This window comes from Vidua chalybeata, unplaced genomic scaffold (assembly GCF_026979565.1).
Source record: "Vidua chalybeata isolate OUT-0048 unplaced genomic scaffold, bVidCha1 merged haplotype scaffold_243_ctg1, whole genome shotgun sequence".
NCBI lineage: Eukaryota > Metazoa > Chordata > Aves > Passeriformes > Viduidae > Vidua > Vidua chalybeata.
Window position 1 is genome coordinate 4,432 of NW_026530378.1, and position 20,941 is coordinate 25,372.

The 20,941-nt window shown below is 48.2% G+C and overlaps 2 protein-coding genes across 2 annotated transcripts in view; both read left to right on the plus strand.

Annotated features, from left to right (window-relative positions):
* Window positions 1–12,182, plus strand: LOC128783375 (uncharacterized). Its single transcript, XM_053934020.1, has 11 exons — window positions 1–174; window positions 1,529–1,639; window positions 2,154–2,222; window positions 6,873–6,982; window positions 7,866–7,951; window positions 8,036–8,094; window positions 8,196–8,331; window positions 8,634–8,740; window positions 9,274–9,415; window positions 10,045–10,160; window positions 10,479–12,182. The coding sequence occupies exons 1-9, from the start codon at window positions 1–3 to the stop codon at window positions 9,322–9,324; spliced, it is 903 nt and encodes a 300-aa protein (XP_053789995.1). The 3' UTR covers window positions 9,325–9,415; window positions 10,045–10,160; window positions 10,479–12,182.
* The window catches only part of LOC128783377 (uncharacterized), a 14,439-nt gene continuing 4,146 nt past the window's right edge, over window positions 10,649–20,941 (plus strand). Inside the window, exons 1-5 of the mRNA XM_053934022.1 lie at window positions 10,649–10,663; window positions 14,438–14,548; window positions 15,063–15,131; window positions 19,788–19,897; window positions 20,781–20,866. Coding sequence (XP_053789997.1) covers window positions 10,649–10,663; window positions 14,438–14,548; window positions 15,063–15,131; window positions 19,788–19,897; window positions 20,781–20,866 — 391 coding nt within the window. The remainder of the gene's footprint in view (window positions 10,664–14,437; window positions 14,549–15,062; window positions 15,132–19,787; window positions 19,898–20,780; window positions 20,867–20,941) is intronic.

Sequence of the window (20,941 nt, forward strand, 5' to 3'; positions counted from 1 at the left end):
ATGGAGCCGAGCGGAGCCGAACGGAGCCGAGCCGAGTCGAGCGGAGCCGAGCCGAGTCGAGCGGAGCCGAGCGAGGCGAATGGAGGCGAACGGAGCGAGCGGCTCCGAGTTGAGCCGAGCCGAGCTGCGCCGAAGAGGCGAATCCAGCCGAGTCTAGCGGAGAACAGCCCGAGTGTAGGCGAGGAGCCGAGCGGGGCCGAACCGAGCCGAGCTCCGCCGAGCGCAGCATCCCGAGCAGGGCGGGCCGCCGGGGCGGGCTCGGGTGGAGTCGGGGCTCTCTGAGGCTCCCCGTCCTGTCCCGCTCTCTACCCCTCCTTCTTCCTCCCCGTATTCCTCTTCTTTCTCTCTTTCCCCCATTTCCCGCTCTCCCCAAAGCCGACCCCTTTCTCTCCCTTTTCGGCCTCCCCTCTCGTCCCCCCCTCCATCCTTCCTTCCTCCTCCCCGTATTCCTGTTCTTTGTCCGCAGACCCTCTCCCCTCCTCTCCCTCGCAAACCCGACACCCCGCGCCCCCCCCCCCCCCCACTCCTTCCTGCTCTGTCCCTATCCCGCTCCTCCGTTCTATTCCTCTTCTCTCCCTCCTCTGTGCACCATCCCTCTTCCCCGCTCCCGGCCTTTCCCTTGCCCTCCCGCTTTCCTCCACAGCCCGACCTCCCTCCCTACCCTTTCTCATGCCCTGCTAGCCCTCTTCTCTTCCCGTCGCCCCGTTCCTTCTTTCCCCGCAGCCGCGGGGCCGGGGGCGCCGGAGAATAAAGCCCAGAGGGCCGGAGCCCGGCGCCCCTGGGCCCTTGCGGGAGTCCCCGCACGGGGCCGGAGGCTCTCGGCGGATCCCCCCGTGCCGGTCAAACCCCGCCCGGCCCCGCCGGACCTGCGGCTTTGCCGGCATCGCGCTGAGAGCGGCCCCCGCTCTGTGCCGTGCCGTCCGTGCCGCGTCCCCGCCGTCTCTGCCGCTCCCTCTCTCTGCCCCTCGCCCGTGACAGCGAGGCTGGGCAGGAGCTTCGACCCTTCTGGGGGCTGCCCCCTTTTCTTGTTGCGGCAGAGTCCCTTTCGGGGGGGATGTACATGTGGAAAGGGATGGAAGCAAGTGCTGGGCTGCTGTCCAGGGCAGTTAAGACTCGTTCTGTGCCTTCTTTGGGGGCCAGGAAAAAGGGGTGAAGACTCGGGGCTCTGGTGTCATTTGGGGCACCCTAAGGTCCCTAGGAGAGGGAGGCACGCTGCGGCGGAGGAGCAGGTGGGTGGCGAATGAGGGGGGTCATGCCGGGTGCCGTCCCCCCGAGGGGGGTGTGTAGAATACTACATCCTGTCAAGTGCTTCGTTTTTATAGGTATTGGTAAAAATAGGAATTTGTCTCTAAATTCATTTGGAAAGAAAGCCAGAGCAGCCCCAGGTGTGAACTGTGAGGATAAGGAGGGGCCGGCTCCTGCCGGCAGCTGTTTTAGGGGCTTTGCCTCAGCTGATTTTACAGGGAGCTGCTGGAGAAGAGGAGTTTATGGGCGGCTCCTGGGGCTGTCCTTGGAAGGACGGTGACAGCTTCGGACAGGGTCTGGGGGATCACCTGGATACGCACTTGGATACCTGGAGCATTGCTCAGAGGAGGTGCCGAGGGACAAACCTTTGTGCCAGGTAGCGGCAGCCAAACAGGTGAGCCCATGTGCATTTGTAGCGGGGACATTTCTCCTTTCCCTTTTAAATTTCATCTTGCCAATCCCTCCCCGGTGCTCCCAGAAAAAAAAAAAAAAAAAAAAAAAGAAAAAAGAAAAAAAGAAAAAAAAAAAGTATTTTGAGTAGGAAAGAAATTCAAATTGAGGGTAGCGACTTGTCTTCCATTATTGACCGTGTCTGAACTGGTGGGGGATCCCCTTTCACGTGTGGTTTTGAGGGTATTGATTGAAGGAAAACCTGCCTTTTCCAGGATGTTAGGGGTATCCCAGGGGTGTCAGGGAATCGACAATACACAGCCCATTGTTCTATTTGTAGTTCACCTCTACTTCTTATATAATTTTTCTGCTGACAAATCTTATGCTTAGCTCGAATCGCAGTTCTGCTGTTTCTGAGGCCTGCCTTTTGCAGCTTTCCCAAAACCCTCTGGTTTGAAAGATTCCCACAACTTGAGGGATTTCATTTGAGGACAAGCCCTTCTTTTCTGCTCTTACAGGGGCTGAAACTGAAGGGGAGAACACATTTATTTGCCCTTGTTGAAGTGAGGCGAGCACCTGAGTGTGGCGTAAGTTCCGGGGGTTGAATTGAAGGAGGCTGCAGCTCTCGCAGCGTTTGAAGGGTTGGGATCGGGCTGTGCCGCTGCATTGGAGGGCGCTTCTTGTGCCCCTGGCCCGGCAGCCAAGGCTGTGGCGCGGGAGCTGCTGGCGTTGCCCGGGGAGCTGCCGAGGTGGAAGGGGACTTGGGCGCGGCCGGGCTGGCGCGGGACTGCCGGAGCCGCGCCGGAGCGAGGCGTGCGGAGCCGAGGGGAGCTTTGCCGGGCCGGCGGGCGGGAGAGGCGGCGCGGGCGCTGCGCCGGTGCCGGCCGGTGCCGGCCGCTCCGTCCGCTCCGGGCGCGGGGCTCGGGCGCCGCCGGGGCCCCCTGGGCCCGGTGCCGGCCCCGCCGGGCAGGGGGAGCGGGCGGGGGGCTCCCGGCGCGGCGCCGCCTCTGCCTGCCGCAGGAGCCGCTTTCCTGCCGGGAGCCGCGCTCCGCCCGGTGCCGGCAGCGCGGCTTTTCATTTTCCGAAGGTCCTTGGTGTAGCGCTTTGGAGGTGGTTCTTAGGAATTGATTGTATCGTTTTCTTTTGTTCGTGCTTGGTGTATGCTAAGGGACATGGTGTACTTCTTGAATGTTATGGTTCTTGGTTCAGGTGCTGATGGCAAGGATTTATTTGGATTGAGTTTTGTTGTTGGATTTCATTTTTGTGGAATTTGGTGGATTTTTTTTTGTTTTGATTTGTTTTGATTTTTTTGGTTGGGTTTTTAAATAATATTTTTATATTATAAAAAGATAATTTAAAATTCTATATTTTAAGGTTTACAATGTTTTTTTATGGGTCGTGGCATGAAGTAGCGGTTAGGTTTTTAATTGGATTGTGGTGGCTTTTATTAGCGTGAGTATGTAGTGTTCGTTTTGGTGGGTTTGAGGCAGTGTCCTGTAGTTAATTAGTGAGGTTTTTGTAATATTGGTCATTGCATTATTGTTGATTGTATTATAGAGGTTTTATTCATTTGGTATGTTTGATTGTCGTGTATGTTTTGTTGTTGCAGAGAATCTGGGAGATATTGTTTATGGTTCCATTTATCTTTTGGCTTGGTGTTTATTTCCAGGTGGTATTTTAGTTTTGATGATGGTTTGAGGCATTATGGGTTTATTGAGTTAGGAATCATTTTTTTGTTGTTGTTAATTGAAGTTTTTTTTTTTTTTTTTTTTTTTTTTTTTTTTTTTTTTTTTTGTAGTTTGATGTATTTGGTTGCTGGTTTTTATTCGTTTTATTTTTGGGAACATGGTTGTTTATATGGTGGATTTTTTTTCGGTAGTTATTTTATTTGGGTGGTGATTTTTTTGTTTCTTAGTGGTTTAGATTTTTTTATATCGGTAATTGGTTTGGTGGTTTTTTAAGTTTATTTTATAGCGTATTGGGTTCTCTTTATGAGTTAGTGTTGAGGTAGAGTTTTTTTTTTTTGTTTTTTTTTTTTTTTTAGTAACGTTCAGGGTCTGTTGTAGGGTTTGGAGTTTAGTAAGTTAGTTGGATTTTTTTTTTCTTTTTAGTGGGTTTTGTGATTTGCTGTGTGGGATTGTATAGGGTTTTTTTTTCATTTTTGTTTAATTTTTGTGATGTGATAAGAATTGTTAGTGAAAAGAGTGTAGTGTGGGTTTTTTTTGCTGGTAGTTGGTTGGCTGGTGGAGCCATTCTAATATTTTTGGACGGTATGGGTGGGAATTTGTTGCTGTTTGTATTGGCATTTTAGTTTTAGGTATTGGATCTTAAATGCAAAATTATAACTATAACTATAATGTAAGAAAACAAATCTAGAAATATAAAAATGGGAATATAAAACTTCCATTTTAAATATAAATAGAATACATATAAATAGAACATGTAACATAAATAATATTATCTATCACCGTAAGATGTTCTAATGTTTGATATAGAGTATTTTATACTCTATAGAGTATTTTAGAGTATGTTTATATAAGTACATATGAATATAGATTATACATATAAATCAAATCCATAGAAAATATCAATCTAGAAATGTATAATTAATATATGTAGATAGATATAAAATCCAAAATCATAGAAATTGATACAATACATAATGGATATGATACTGTATATGTCTTATTATACCACATGACATGTCATATATTTTATATATCTAAATATAGTACATCAATATACTGTAATATAATATGTAAGAAACTATAAATGTAAATATCAAAAGCATAAATAGAAAAATATTCAAATATAGTTTAAAATAAAGGGGTTTTTAAAATTTTCTATTTGGTAGTAGGCAGGGCTTTTATTATAAAAATTAAAAATAGAAATAAAATAAATTAGAAAGGGCTTCTTTGGTTTTTATTTGGTTAGAGGCAGGGTTTTTATTTAAAAAATATGAATATACATTTTATTTTGATATAATTCTAAAAATAGAAATAGATAATCAATGTATAAAGATAGATAAAAAATATAAAGTGTAAATAAAAATAAGTAATAGGAAGATATAGAATATAAATAACACCATCCATCAATCTACATTTACAATGCAAATTTCAATAGAAATGCGAAAAACATAGATAAATTTAAACACAGTTTAGAAGAAAGGGGTTTTTTTTTTTAGGTTTTGACTTGGGTAGAGGCAGGGGTTTTATTATAAACAATATAAACCTTTTAGAAATATCAATCTAAATATAGAAATATGTAATCAATATATTAAGACATGCATAAAAATAGAAAATAAAATAAACTTTAAGTAATATGAATGAATGTAAGAAATTATAAAATTATCATTATACATCAGTATACATTTTAAATCAAAATGTGAATATAAATATAAAAAATATAAAAATAATATAGATTGAAATATAGCTTAAAAGAAAAGATTTTTTATTTTGGTTCTTATTGGGTTAGAGGCAGGGTTTGTTTTTTTTTTTTTTTTTTTGGTCGGTGTTTTTCGGTTTCGTGCGGGATGTTTAGGGGCATTTATTGCAGAGGATGTTTTGAAGGGGGTCGCGCCTGTTCTTCTTTGCGCGCCTTCCCCGCCTGCAGCCCCAGGGCGGGCGGCAGTGCCGCCGCCTTGTGGCCAGAGTGCAGTACTGCAGCCCTCGCCCGAGGTCCTCCCGCGGCCGCCACCTTGGGAGTGGGTTGTCGCGGACTCGCTTGACCTTCCCAATATGGCGGCAAAAAAGGCGGGAAAAAGGAGGACCTCGGTCTGTCTACTGCACTGCCTGCACGGCACCCTGACGCCGGCGCCGCCCCGCGGGATTTTTTTCGCTTTTTCCCGTGTCGTGGCCGCGGACTGTGAGCTCAGCGGCTGCGCGGGCGGTCAGGTTTTGAGCGGGCGCCGACAGGCATCGGCAAAAACGCCTCTCCCTTCCGAGGGCCTCACGCGGCCGCCATCTTGAAAGTGTCGCGGCGGCCGGGACACTCTTGACCTTCTCAATATGGCGGATAGAAAAAAAAAAAAAAAAAAAAGCGCGGGAAAATCGTGGTCCGCGTGCTGCACTGCCCGCGCGCCACGCAGGGGCCGCCCCGCCGGGATTTCCCGCGGCCTTGCCAGTACTGCGGACACGGGCTGTTGCCGCACTCGCGCCGCGGGCGGGTGGGTTTCAGGCAGCATTTTTCTTTTAAATAAGAGATCGTTAATATTAATATCATAGAGCTAGAATTTGGTTACAGGCAGGGCTTTTATTTTAAAGAACAGAACTATTTTTGCAATAGAAATATAGAAATGTATATTAATATATCTGGATATATAAAAAGATAAAATATAAATAAATAGAAGTCATAGGAAGAAGATATTTAATATAGAATCGAAATAACATCATGCATCAATATACATGATAAATGGGAATGTGAAAAGTATAAATATGAAAGATAGTTCTAGAGAGTTTAAAAGAAAAGGATTTTGGAGGGGTTTTATTGGGTTAGAGGCAGTGTGTTTTAGTTTGTGTGCGGGTGGTTTCGGGCCATTTATTTTTCAGGATTTTTCCAAGGGGATCGCCCCTGTTCTTTTCTGCCTCCCTTCCCTCCGGGCGAGCGGCAGCCCCCGGCTGTGGCCGGCGGCGGTGCTGCCGCCTTGTGGACAGAGAGCGGTACTGCAGCCCCCCCCAGCCAGCGCCCTGCCCCTCGCCGCTGGGTGCCGGCTGAGGGGGGAAGGACGGCTGCCGAGCGTGGGAAGGGCGAGGCGCGGGAGGGAGCGAGCGGCAAGCGGGGCGGTGTCTGTAAATAGAGGGGAGGGGTGAAGGAGATTCGGGAGAGCAAAGGGACCCGATGACCGAGAAGAAGGGCAGCGGCGAGGGCGGCCCGGCGGGGCCGCTTTCGGCGGGCGGCGGAGGCGCGGTCGCAGCGCTCACGGGCCGGGGGCGGCGGGCGGGGGGCGAGCGGCGTCGGAACAGGGCTGCACTCCCCTTTCCCGATCCCCGCGCGCGTCCCTCTCTAGACGCTGGAAGCGACCGCGTGCCGGAAAATGCCGCCGGGGCGGCGCGCAGGCGGCGGAGCGGGGCCCCGGCTTTCCCCGCCCCTCCTGCCGCCATCTTTGGAAGGTCAAGCGAGCCGTCCCCGTCCCGCCGCGTCGCTGTCTCGTCCCGCCGCGTTCCCGCCGCCTCCCCGTGCTTCCCCGCCGTCTCCACTCTGACACGATCCGCCCCCGTCCCGGACCCCCTCCGCTGCAGGGAAATGCAGGAGAACGCGAAAGCATCGGGGCAGAGCAGCCGCTGGAGGTGCCCGAGCCGTCTCCCCCTTGCCCGCAGGGCCGGAGTTGCCCACCGCCGGCAGCTGACAGGTACGCTGACAGCACGGGCGGCTCCGGCACACGCTTTGCCTCGCTGTGTTCCGGTGCCGTGCTGCTGCGGGAGGACGGGGCCAGCGCTCCAAAGGCCAGAGCAGAGCGCTGGCGAATGGGAGGCGAGGAAGGCTTGGGCTAAGGATGGATTGAAACCGGGCTGCCTGTAAGTGCGCAGAGAGACCTTTGTCATCCACGCTGCCAAAAGGAGCACCTGGTACACCCTATAGGCGTGCCTTGTGTTTCACGTGTTTTCATTTCCTGTTTGTGTCATCCCAAAAAGCAGGGACGGAGCAAATGGGACTGGTTCCCACTGTTGCTGGGTGAAGGCGGCTGTATTGATGTCATCTTTTTTTCACCCCAAGTTTGGCTTTTCCCATGCTTTTCCCGTAGCTGCTGCATTGGGTGTCCCCAGGAGGGCTGGGTTCCTCAGCAGGGGTCTTAGGAGTTGCTATGGATTCTGATTTTTCTGAAGCTGTATGGAAGTGTGCTAGCGAATCAGCTCTTTTCTCTCCTGAAAAGCTTTCCATCTATGTCCACCCGTGCGTCTCTGTGTTTTAATCACGTAGCCGGACGCGCTGAGGTTCTTACTTTCTAAGCCAAAAGCTGAAGCAGATGACCGTTTGCTTTGTGTGTGTGAGGAGTGGCATTTGTGCTGGAGAGCTGCGGTTGGGAACAAAAGATGGACTTAATGTGCTCTGGGGACGGGCACGGGAGGAAACGCACAGAAAGGCAAGGCAGTGATGATTGCGGAGGAGAAATGAGAGGTGGTTGCTTCCGATCCGTGGGGACTTTCCTTGGGAGTGATCGATCAGAGAGCGTATGGAAGTAGAGAGCATCTTCTGGCTGCTTCTGTTCTGTAAACTTCTCCCTGGCTTCACAGGTCCGTGCTGGAGAGTGGGAGAAGGGTCCCTGCTGGCTGCCGTGTCCTGGGTGGGCACAGAGCTCTGACCTTGGCCAGATGGGCTGGTGAGTATTGAATCAATCCCTGCCTCCTCGTGAGCAAGTTGTTTGAAGGAGTTTGAGGCAGGGACGGCTTTTAGCCGGCTGCAGTTCGGTTTCTTTCTCACAGGTTTCCGGGTGTTTTGATCCTGACGTCGCCAAAGCCTCAGGTTTGCTGAATTGGGGCTCCTACCTGTGTGACCCGTGAAATGTCCCGGAAGCTGATCGATGTCTTCCTGCTCCCGCTGTGTTCATTTGGGCTGTGCTTCAGGCTTCTCTCCCTGGGCCCTTGCCGTTGCCGTATCTCTTGGATGCCGTGCAGAACGGAATCAGGCAGCCAAGCCTCAGGTTCACCTTCTCCCTCACCCTCTGCGCTGCTCGTGTGGCACAGCAGATCCTGAAGCCAGGTACTGGGACGTGCTGCGTGTGTCACTGCTGGGGTGAAAAGCAGAGCCCTGGGGAGTGTCGATCCCCTCACCTGCTCTGTGCTCGTGCGCTCTTGCCTGAGCTTTTCCTCCTGGGCAAGAGAAGGGGAGGGTGGGCAGCAGTGGGAATGCGCCTCAGAGCAAAGGCCTTCTGCAGTTGCCGGGCTGTTCTCCCAGCTCGGAGCGCTGCACGCTCACTGACTGCAGCTTCCAGGAATTGTCGTCCGTGCTTGTGGATTGGGAGCGCTGTCCTCCTCCACCATGCCAACCTTTTCTCTTTACAGAGGAGCACGTGTACATAAGGGTAAAGAGATTCCTTCTGTCACACCGGTATTTGGACCTGAGGAAGGTACCAGGTTTTCTCCAGCTTTTCTACAGTTTTGATTTTGAGGTAAGAGTCCCATTTTAGGTACCCAGTAATTCTTCAGAAATGTATTAGAAACAGCCGCAAAAATACAATGAAAGCTCATTCTCCCACGGGTAGTTAATTAGAAGCGTCTTTCTTATGTTTCATGTAGGAATTCAAAATGTTATTTCTGTGAGGTTTTTGTTGTCTTCTTAATACTAGCGCACAAGGAGTTGTGCTGCGTATGCTCTGTGAGCACAAGAAAAGAATGTTCTGCCCCGGCTAGCTACAATTCCTCTTTGAGTTTAGGCTAGTAACTTGGAGTTCAACTGAAGTATTTTAGAAACAGCAACTTCTAAAATTCCATTTCCACTGCATGTTTGGGCTGCAGACTGACTGTTCCCAATGGATGTTAGCGATTAAATTTGATAGGAATGGAAAATTGAGAAGTCCAGAAGAAGCTGTGGTAATTCCTGAGCTGGCACTCAGAGGGAACCGGGGTTTTGTGCTCTTAGGAGCATGTATCCTTTGGAAATGTCTGAATGTCTGACGGTGGTATTTTTCTTTATGGCTTCCAGTACAAAACAGCACGAGTGGATCCTCAGATTTCTTGGGGAAGGGCTGCGTGACAAACATTGCTGTGAGCTCTATGTCTACCAGAGGATTTTCCGGGTCATTCTTTCCTTTCTCAGCAGTCCTTTGTGTGACCAGGGCTCCCAGGTAAGAATTGAAAAAGAACAGTTCCCAAATACCCCAAACCACAAAAGCTTGTATGGCCTCAAGATCTCAAGTACAAAACAGAAAGGAGCAGCTGATTCTGCCTTGGTCCTCTTGAAAATCTGTTCCTTGTTGGTTTTGTGGATGTGTGGAGGGGGAAATAATTTAGGTTGTGTCTAAACCAGTCCCATCCTTATCCCCCGAAACTGGGACCGGTTCCTGCCATCGTGGAGCCTCACGTGGGTGCCGTGGTTTTGCTCCTGCAGTCGGGGTCTTTTCTTTTTGGGGTCTCTATTCCCCAGCCAGCACGTTTGTCACCTGCACAGTGCTTCGGCAGGAGGGAAACTCGCCTGCCGGGAGCTCTCAGGTTTGGGAGCATCCACCCTGAGGATTTCAGGTATCAAAACCTCGGACAAAAAGAGAAAATTGTCTTGCTACCTGAATACTTCTTGTAAGAGCAGCACCTGTGGTGTGAAGCGTTGAAGGGAGAATGTCTTTCCTTCTCTGGAGTTGCTGAGAACAGGCGGTGTTCATTTTAGCTGGAAGTTGATCGGGTACCAGCCAAATTGCTCATTTTATTTTAGATAATCAGATCTTGGCTGTAAAAGAACAAGTTGCATTTTCTGTTTCAGAGTCCTATTCTGGAGATACGACAGAGTGCTGCTGCCCGTGTCACCTCTAGAGCTGCCCATGAGCCGATAGAGGATCACAGCCTCCTCTCGTGGGTCCTGCACGGCTTAGAGAAAAGGTAACCAGCCAAGTACGGGAGACGTGGGGACAATTTCCTGTCCACGGCTGAAGAATGACGTGGCTGAGGATGAAAGCAAGGGGGACAGACCTGGAGACGGGGGCACCGAGGGCTGCACTGGCAGAACTTGCTGAACGCTGAGGTGTCCCTTGTGTTTTTGAGAAGAGAATCAAGAGGCTTTCAGGTGGTGGTGGGAGGGACGATGGTGGGGGGGCTGTGTGATTTGGGAATCACTTCCTTGACAAAGCAAAAGGACACCTTGTGCTGGTGTCTTTAGCTTTGAAATTTCAAGCAGCCTCAGTTCCCATCCTGTCACAGGACCTGCTGCACAGGAAGTGGCACAGTAATGGATTTGAGCTGTCTAGAACGTTACTTCTCCTCCCCTTGCCTCTCCCTGACAAAAAAAATCTCTTCTGCAAGCACAGAGTGCCCTGACAGGTTCAGGCAAGTGCACCAAAAGTGCCCTAGAATATGGTCCCCCGTAGGAGATGGACCAGCTGCTGGTGAGGATCTGCCTTTCAAATGTGGTTTTCTTTTCTTTTTTTTCTTTTTGTTCTGTTTCATTTTGTTTTTCAGGTTTCTGGAGAACCAGGTGATAAATAAAATGATTTCCTTACTCCATCCTTTGTGGCTAATAAATTTAGGAGACAAGAGAGAAAACAGGAATCGATCCCAGATGCTGCTGTTGAGATGGGTATATGATCTACCTGTATATAGATATATGCGTATCTATCTATATCTGTGTAGTGCTAATAATGGGAGTTTTTATGATACGTTGCTTTACTGTCTTCTATTTTTAATAAAGTGCGATTTTAAGTTATTAGGTATAACATTTTATTCTGCTTATTGGCTAAAGTAACATTTTCTTGTATTTTATTGGTATCAAGTCATGTTAATCATTAATTGGTAAGAGTTTATAATGAATTATTAAGGTGTGAATATTGTTCATTAAGGTACGTCTTTTTTTTACTGTAGGTATTTTCATGTGTTCGTATGGGTTTTTATGTTAATGATTTGGGGTTTTTGTGTTATGAATATATTAGTATTTTATTAGGGTTTTTTTGGTTAGTTTACTTGTTTGGTGTGTAGATCACTCCTGTTAAGTATGTTTATCTATATATGTTTTAAAATGTAAGTTATAAATCTACTTGTTAAGGATTTTTGTAGAGTTCTATGTAAAAATTTAAATCGGTAGGGGAGATAAAAAGCAGTAATTATTAATAAGATGAGTATTTTAGTTTTTAATAATGATTTAAGTTATTCAGCGATGTTTTAATTTTTGAAAATATTATTTAGTTATTTTTTATGTGTGATTGATTAATTTTTAAAAAAAAAATTAGTAATGTTTTTGTAAATTGATTTCTTGTGATTTCATCAATTTATATATTTTTAAAAATGTTTTCTATTTATGATTGTGTGTGAATAATAAAAAATGAACAGTTGTTTTATTTTGTAAGGTAGTATGTTTAAAGATGTTCATATTTGGCAGTAATTTATTTAACGTTATACATGTGTTATTGTTTGATTTGGTTGGTTAATAAGTAAGTTCATTTGATGTGCTTCAAGTGTGAGTTGTAGTTATTTTAGGTGTTAAAAGAGATGTAGAACTAATAGAATTAGGTTGTTAAAAGGTTGTACGATTTTGATCCTGAGAAGTAAATTTGTGTTGGAGTGATTGGGTATTTTTAGGTGGGTGTTCTTTTTTTGGGTTTTTTTTTGTTTGTTTTTTTCTATTTTTTTTTTTGGTTTTTTTGTTTTTTGTTTTTTTTTTTTTTTTTTTTGGTTTTGTTTTTTTTTTTTTTTTATATGTATTATTGTTATGTTTGGTCTTAGTGGGTTAATTGTTTTAAATTGTAGGTTTGCTGTTTTGAGGTAACTTCTTTGTGGTTTGGTGTGGTTTGGGGGTTGTTTTGTAACTAAATATTGTACAAGTATTTGTTTGTAATGATTTGAGTAATTTTACTTTTGGTGGTTTACCTGTAATTTGGGGTGTGAGTGTATAAATGTTATTTGAAGAGTTTATGTTACGTGTAAGTTTTTTGATTTGCAATTTAGTGTTTGTAAAGGATAAGGTTAGTTGTGAGGAGGTATACAAACGAGCTACGTAGAAAAGAGATTTTTCGGGTTGGTGACTGATAAACAGAGCGTATTTGGACGTGGGGTTTTAGTGTTACTTGTTTGTTCTGTTTTGGTTGTGGAACTATTTCTTTCGGGGTTGGGTTTTTTTTGTTTTTTTTTTTCTTTGGTGTGTTTTAAATAAGGCTTGACACAGTGAGTAGGACTCTTGTGTGATTTTTTTTTTTTTTTTTTTTTTTTTTTTAATTGTGGAAACATAAGTATAACGTGTTCTGTAGGTTATGAAATTGACGGGACTACATTATTGGCTACTTACTAAATCTTGTAGTTGTGAGTAGGTTTTTGTAACTCTGATTTTGAAATCAAAGAAGAAAACTGAGGAGACGAAGGAGGTAGAGAAGTTATCTCCTTCTAGGACAGAAAGGGTTTAGCGCAGAAACTGCTGGGTCTAATGTGGCGCGGGGGTTTCCGTGCGCCGGCCGGGCCGGGCGCGGGGCTCGGCGGCAGGAGAGCGGCGAGCTGTGCGCGTGCGCGGGAGGCGCGCTGCCGCGGGGAGCCGAGCGGAGCCGAGCGGAGGTGAATGGAGCCGAGCGGAGCCGAGCGGAGGTGAATGGAGCCGAGCGGAGCCGAACGGAGCGGAGCCGAGTCGAGCGGAGCCGAGCGGAGGCGAATGGAGCCGAGCGGAGCCGAACGGAGCCGAGCCGAGTCGAGCGGAGCCGAGCCGAGTCGAGCGGAGCCGAGCGGAGGCGAATGGAGGCGAACGGAGCGAGCGGCTCCGAGTTGAGCCGAGCCGAGCTGCGCCGAAGAGGCGAATCCAGCCGAGTCTAGCGGAGAACAGCCCGAGTGTAGGCGAGGAGCCGAGCGGGGCCGAACCGAGCCGAGCTCCGCCGAGCGCAGCATCCCGAGCAGGGCGGGCCGCCGGGGCGGGCTCGGGTGGAGTCGGGGCTCTCTGAGGCTCCCCGTCCTGTCCCGCTCTCTACCCCTCCTTCTTCCTCCCCGTATTCCTCTTCTTTCTCTCTTTCCCCCATTTCCCGCTCTCCCCAAAGCCGACCCCTTTCTCTCCCTTTTCGGCCTCCCCTCTCGTCCCCCCCTCCATCCTTCCTTCCTCCTCCCCGTATTCCTGTTCTTTGTCCGCAGACCCTCTCCCCTCCTCTCCCTCGCAAACCCGACACCCCGCGCCCCCCCCCCCCCGCCCCACTCCTTCCTGCTCTGTCCCTATCCCGCTCCTCCGTTCTATTCCTCTTCTCTCCCTCCTCTGTGCACCATCCCTCTTCCCCGCTCCCGGCCTTTCCCTTGCCCTCCCGCTTTCCTCCACAGCCCGACCTCCCTCCCTACCCTTTCTCATGCCCTGCTAGCCCTCTTCTCTTCCCGTCGCCCCGTTCCTTCTTTCCCCGCAGCCGCGGGGCCGGGGCGCCGGAGAATAAAGCCCAGAGGGCCGGAGCCCGGCGCCCCTGGGCCCTTGCGGGAGTCCCCGCACGGGGCCGGAGGCTCTCGGCGGATCCCCCCGTGCCGGTCGAACCCCGCCCGGCCCCGCCGGACCTGCGGCTTTGCCGGCATCGCGCTGAGAGCGGCCCCCGCTCTGTGCCGTGCCGTCCGTGCCGCGTCCCCGCCGTCTCTGCCGCTCCCTCTCTCTGCCCCTCGCCCGTGACAGCGAGGCTGGGCAGGAGCTTCGACCCTTCTGGGGGCTGCCCCCTTTTCTTGTTGCGGCAGAGTCCCTTTCGGGGGGGATGTACATGTGGAAAGGGATGGAAGCAAGTGCTGGGCTGCTGTCCAGGGCAGTTAAGACTCGTTCTGTGCCTTCTTTGGGGGCCAGGAAAAAGGGGTGAAGACTCGGGGCTCTGGTGTCATTTGGGGCACCCTAAGGTCCCTAGGAGAGGGAGGCACGCTGCGGCGGAGGAGCAGGTGGGTGGCGAATGAGGGGGGTCATGCCGGGTGCCGTCCCCCCGAGGGGGGTGTGTAGAATACTACATCCTGTCAAGTGCTTCGTTTTTATAGGTATTGGTAAAAATAGGAATTTGTCTCTAAATTCATTTGGAAAGAAAGCCAGAGCAGCCCCAGGTGTGAACTGTGAGGATAAGGAGGGGCCGGCTCCTGCCGGCAGCTGTTTTAGGGGCTTTGCCTCAGCTGATTTTACAGGGAGCTGCTGGAGAAGAGGAGTTTATGGGCGGCTCCTGGGGCTGTCCTTGGAAGGACGGTGACAGCTTCGGACAGGGTCTGGGGGATCACCTGGATACGCACTTGGATACCTGGAGCATTGCTCAGAGGAGGTGCCGAGGGACAAACCTTTGTGCCAGGTAGCGGCAGCCAAACAGGTGAGCCCATGTGCATTTGTAGCGGGGACATTTCTCCTTTCCCTTTTAAATTTCATCTTGCCAATCCCTCCCCGGTGCTCCCAGAAAAAAAAAAAAAAAAAAAAAAAAAAAGAAAAAAAAGAAAATAAAAAAAAGTATTTTGAGTAGGAAAGAAATTCAAATTGAGGGTAGCGACTTGTCTTCCATTATTGACCGTGTCTGAACTGGTGGGGGATCCCCTTTCACGTGTGGTTTTGAGGGTATTGATTGAAGGAAAAGCTGCCTTTTCCAGGATGTTAGGGGTATCCCAGGGGTGTCAGGGAATCGACAATACACAGCCCATTGTTCTATTTGTAGTTCACCTCTACTTCTTATATAATTTTTCTGCTGACAAATCTTATGCTTAGCTCGAATCGCAGTTCTGCTGTTTCTGAGGCCTGCCTTTTGCAGCTTTCCCAAAACCCTCTGGTTTGAAAGATTCCCACAACTTGAGGGATTTCATTTGAGGACAAGCCCTTCTTTTCTGCTCTTACAGGGGCTGAAACTGAAGGGGAGAACACATTTATTTGCCCTTGTTGAAGTGAGGCGAGCACCTGAGTGTGGCGTAAGTTCCGGGGGTTGAATTGAAGGAGGCTGCAGCTCTCGCAGCGTTTGAAGGGTTGGGATCGGGCTGTGCCGCTGCATTGGAGGGCGCTTCTTGTGCCCCTGGCCCGGCAGCCAAGGCTGTGGCGCGGGAGCTGCTGGCGTTGCCCGGGGAGCTGCCGAGGTGGAAGGGGACTTGGGCGCGGCCGGGCTGGCGCGGGACTGCCGGAGCCGCGCCGGAGCGAGGCGTGCGGAGCCGAGGGGAGCTTTGCCGGGCCGGCGGGCGGGAGAGGCGGCGCGGGCGCTGCGCCGGTGCCGGCCGGTGCCGGCCGCTCCGTCCGCTCCGGGCGCGGGGCTCGGGCGCCGCCGGGGCCCCCTGGGCCCGGTGCCGGCCCCGCCGGGCAGGGGGAGCGGGCGGGGGGCTCCCGGCGCGGCGCCGCCTCTGCCTGCCGCAGGAGCCGCTTTCCTGCCGGGAGCCGCGCTCCGCCCGGTGCCGGCAGCGCGGCTTTTCATTTTCCGAAGGTCCTTGGTGTAGCGCTTTGGAGGTGGTTCTTAGGAATTGATTGTATCGTTTTCTTTTGTTCGTGCTTGGTGTATGCTAAGGGACATGGTGTACTTCTTGAATGTTATGGTTCTTGGTTCAGGTGCTGATGGCAAGGATTTATTTGGATTGAGTTTTGTTGTTGGATTTCATTTTTGTGGAATTTGGTGGATTTTTTTTGTGTTTTGATTTGTTTTGATTTTTTTGGTTGGGTTTTTAAATAATATTTTTATATTATAAAAAGATAATTTAAAATTCTATATTTTAAGGTTTACAATGTTTTTTTATGGGTCGTGGCATGAAGTAGCGGTTAGGTTTTTAATTGGATTGTGGTGGCTTTTATTAGCGTGAGTATGTAGTGTTCGTTTTGGTGGGTTTGAGGCAGTGTCCTGTAGTTAATTAGTGAGGTTTTTGTAATATTGGTCATTGCATTATTGTTGATTGTATTATAGAGGTTTTATTCATTTGGTATGTTTGATTGTCGTGTATGTTTTGTTGTTGCAGAGAATCTGGGAGATATTGTTTATGGTTCCATTTATCTTTTGGCTTGGTGTTTATTTCCAGGTGGTATTTTAGTTTTGATTATGGTTTGAGGCATTATGGGTTTATTGAGTTAGGAATCATTTTTTTGTTGTTGTTAATTGAAGTTTTTTTTTTTTTTTTTTTTTTTTTTTTTTTTTTTTTTGTAGTTTGATGTATTTGGTTGCTGGTTTTTATTCGTTTTATTTTTGGGAACATGGTTGTTTATATGGTGGATTTTTTTTCGGTAGTTATTTTATTTGGGTGGTGATTTTTTTGTTTCTTAGTGGTTTAGATTTTTTTATATCGGTAATTGGTTTGGTGGTTTTTTAAGTTTATTTTATAGCGTATTGGGTTCTCTTTATGAGTTAGTGTTGAGGTAGAGTTTTTTTGTTTTGTTTTGTTTTTTTGGTTTTTTTTAGTAACGTTCAGGGTCTGTTCTAGGGTTTGGAGTTTAGTAAGTTAGTTGGATTTTTTTTTTTCTTTTTAGTGGGTTTTGTGATTTGCTGTGTGGGATTGTATAGGGGTTTTTTTTCATTTTTGTTTAATTTTTGTGATGTGATAAGAATTGTTAGTGAAAAGAGTGTAGTGTGGGTTTTTTTTGCTGGTAGTTGGTTGGCTGGTGGAGCCATTCTAATATTTTTGGACGGTATGGGTGGGAATTTGTTGCTGTTTGTATTGGCATTTTAGTTTTAGGTATTGGATCTTAAATGCAAAATTATAACTATAACTATAATGTAAGAAAACAAATCTAGAAATATAAAAATGGGAATATAAAACTTCCATTTTAAATATAAATAGAATACATATAAATAGAACATGTAACATAAATAATATTATCTATCACCGTAAGATGTTCTAATGTTTGATATAGAGTATTTTATACTCTATAGAGTATTTTAAAGTATGTTTATATAAGTACATATGAATATAGATTATACATATAAATCAAATCCATAGAAAATATCAATCTAGAAATGTATAATTAATATATGTAGATAGATATAAAATACAAAATCATAGAAATTGATACAATACATAATGGATATTATACTGTATATGTCTTATTATACCACATGACATGTCATATATTTTATATATCTAAATATAGTACATCAATATACTGTAATATAATATGTAAGAAACTATAAATGTAAATATCAAAAGCATAAATAGAAAAATATTCAAATATAGTTTAAAATAAAGGGGTTTTTAAAATTTTCTATTTGGTAGTAGGCAGGGCTTTTATTATAAAAATTAAAAATAGAAATAAAATAAATTAGAAAGGGCTTCTTTGGTTTTTATTTGGTTAGAGGCAGGGTTTTTATTTTAAAAAATATGAATATACATTTTATTTTGATATAATTCTAAAAATAGAAATAGATAATCAATGTATAAAGATAGATAAAAAATATAAAGTGTAAATAAAAATAAGTAATAGGAAGATATAGAATATAAATAACACCATCCATCAATCTACATTTACAATGCAAATTTCAATAGAAATGCGAAAAACATAGATAAATTTAAACACAGTTTAGAAGAAAGGGTTTTTTTTTAGGTTTTGACTTGGGTAGAGGCAGGGGTTTTATTATAAACAATATAAACCTTTTAGAAATATCAATCTAAATATAGAAATATGTAATCAATATATTAAGACATGCATAAAAATAGAAAATAAAATAAACTTTAAGTAATATGAATGAATGTAAGAAATTATAAAATTATCATTATACATCAGTATACATTTTAAATCAAAATGTGAATATAAATATAAAGAATATAAAAATAATATAGATTGAAATATAGCTTAAAAGAAAAGATTTTTATTTTGGTTCTTATTGGGTTAGAGGCAGGGTTTGTTTTTTTTTTTTTTTTGGTCGGTGTTTTTCGGTTTCGTGCGGGATGTTTAGGGGCATTTATTGCAGAGGATGTTTTGAAGGGGGTCGCGCCTGTTCTTCTTTGCGCGCCTTCCCCGCCTGCAGCCCCAGGGCGGGCGGCAGTGCCGCCGCCTTGTGGCCAGAGTGCAGTACTGCAGCCCTCGCCCGAGGTCCTCCCGCGGCCGCCACCTTGGGAGTGGGTTGTCGCGGACTCGCTTGACCTTCCCAATATGGCGGCAAAAAGGCGGGAAAAAGGAGGACCTCGGTCTGTCTACTGCACTGCCTGCACGGCACCCTGACGCCGGCGCCGCCCCGCGGGATTTTTTTCGCTTTTTCCCGTGTCGTGGCCGCGGACTGTGAGCTCAGCGGCTGCGCGGGCGGTCAGGTTTTGAGCGGGCGCCGACAGGCATCGGCAAAAACGCCTCTCCCTTCCGAGGGCCTCACGCGGCCGCCATCTTGAAAGTGTCGCGGCGGCCGGGACACTCTTGACCTTCTCAATATGGCGGATAGAAAAAAAAAAAAAAAAAAAAAAAAAAAAGCGCGGGAAAATCGTGGTCCGCGTGCTGCACTGCCCGCGCGCCACGCAGGGGCCGCCCCGCCGGGATTTCCCGCGGCCTTGCCAGTACTGCGGACACGGGCTGTTGCCGCACTCGCGCCGCGGGCGGGTGGGTTTCAGGCAGCATTTTTCTTTTAAATAAGAGATCGTTAATATTAATATCATAGAGCTAGAATTTGGTTACAGGCAGGGCTTTTATTTTAAAGAACAGAACTATTTTTGCAATAGAAATATAGAAATGTATATTAATATATCTGGATATATAAAAAGATAAAATATAAATAAATAGAAGTCATAGGAAGAAGATATTTAATATAGAATCGAAATAACATCATGCATCAATATACATGATAAATGGGAATGTGAAAAGTATAAATATGAAAGATAGTTCTAGAGAGTTTAAAAGAAAAGGATTTTGGAGGGGTTTTATTGGGTTAGAGGCAGTGTGTTTTAGTTTGTGTGCGGGTGGTTTCGGGCCATTTATTTTTCAGGATTTTTCCAAGGGGATCGCCCCTGTTCTTTTCTGCCTCCCTTCCCTCCGGGCGAGCGGCAGCCCCCGGCTGTGGCCGGCGGCGGTGCTGCCGCCTTGTGGACAGAGAGCGGTACTGCAGCCCCCCCCCAGCCAGCGCCCTGCCCCTCGCCGCTGGGTGCCGGCTGAGGGGGGAAGGACGGCTGCCGAGCGTGGGAAGGGCGAGGCGCGGGAGGGAGCGAGCGGCAAGCGGGGCGGTGTCTGTAAATAGAGGGGAGGGGTGAAGGAGATTCGGGAGAGCAAAGGGACCCGATGACCGAGAAGAAGGGCAGCGGCGAGGGCGGCCCGGCGGGGCCGCTTTCGGCGGGCGGCGGAGGCGCGGTCGCAGCGCTCACGGGCCGGGGGCGGCGGGCGGGGGGCGAGCGGCGTCGGAACAGGGCTGCACTCCCCTTTCCCGATCCCCGCGCGCGTCCCTCTCTAGACGCTGGAAGCGACCGCGTGCCGGAAAATGCCGCCGGGGCGGCGCGCAGGCGGCGGAGCGGGGCCCCGGCTTTCCCCGCCCCTCCTGCCGCCATCTTTGGAAGGTCAAGCGAGCCGTCCCCGTCCCGCCGCGTCGCTGTCTCGTCCCGCCGCGTTCCCGCCGCCTCCCCGTGCTTCCCCGCCGTCTCCACTCTGACACGATCCGCCCCCGTCCCGGACCCCCTCCGCTGCAGGGAAATGCAGGAGAACGCGAAAGCATCGGGGCAGAGCAGCCGCTGGAGGTGCCCGAGCCGTCTCCCCCTTGCCCGCAGGGCCGGAGTTGCCCACCGCCGGCAGCTGACAGGTACGCTGACAGCACGGGCGGCTCCGGCACACGCTTTGCCTCGCTGTGTTCCGGTGCCGTGCTGCTGCGGGAGGACGGGGCCAGCGCTCCAAAGGCCAGAGCAGAGCGCTGGCGAATGGGAGGCGAGGAAGGCTTGGGCTAAGGATGGATTGAAACCGGGCTGCCTGTAAGTGCGCAGAGAGACCTTTGTCATCCACGCTGCCAAAAGGAGCACCTGGTACACCCTATAGGTGTGCCTTGTGTTTCACGTGTTTTCATTTCCTGTTTGTGTCATCCCAAAAAGCAGGGACGGAGCAAATGGGACTGGTTCCCACTGTTGCTGGGTGAAGGCGGCTGTATTGATGTCATCTTTTTTTCACCCCAAGTTTGGCTTTTCCCATGCTTTTCCCGTAGCTGCTGCATTGGGTGTCCCCAGGAGGGCTGGGTTCCTCAGCAGGGGTCTTAGGAGTTGCTATGGATTCTGATTTTTCTGAAGCTGTATGGAAGTGTGCTAGCGAATCAGCTCTTTTCTCTCCTGAAAAGCTTTCCATCTATGTCCACCCGTGCGTCTCTGTGTTTTAATCACGTAGCCGGACGCGCTGAGGTTCTTACTTTCTAAGCCAAAAGCTGAAGCAGATGACCGTTTGCTTTGTGTGTGTGAGGAGTGGCATTTGTGCTGGAGAGCTGCGGTTGGGAACAAAAGATGGACTTAATGTGCTCTGGGGACGGGCACGGGAGGAAACGCACAGAAAGGCAAGGCAGTGATGATTGCGGAGGAGAAATGAGAGGTGGTTGCTTCCGATCCGTGGGGACTTTCCTTGGGAGTGATCGATCAGAGAGCGTATGGAAGTAGAGAGCATCTTCTGGCTGCTTCTGTTCTGTAAACTTCTCCCTGGCTTCACAGGTCCGTGCTGGAGAGTGGGAGAAGGGTCCCTGCTGGCTGCCGTGTCCTGGGTGGGCACAGAGCTCTGACCTTGGCCAGATGGGCTGGTGAGTATTGAATCAATCCCTGCCTCCTCGTGAGCAAGTTGTTTGAAGGAGTTTGAGGCAGGGACGGCTTTTAGC

Bases quoted from the DNA above. Each gene is read 5' to 3' on its own strand.
- LOC128783375 (XM_053934020.1), top strand. From the start codon at position 1: ATGGAGCCGAGCGGAGCCGAACGGAGCCGAGCCGAGTCGAGCGGAGCC. The intron at 8,095-8,195 runs GTTTGCTGAATT...GCTGTGCTTCAG, and splicing joins TGACGTCGCCAAAGCCTCAG to GCTTCTCTCCCTGGGCCCTT. The intron at 8,741-9,273 runs GTAAGAGTCCCA...TATGGCTTCCAG, and splicing joins TCTACAGTTTTGATTTTGAG to TACAAAACAGCACGAGTGGA.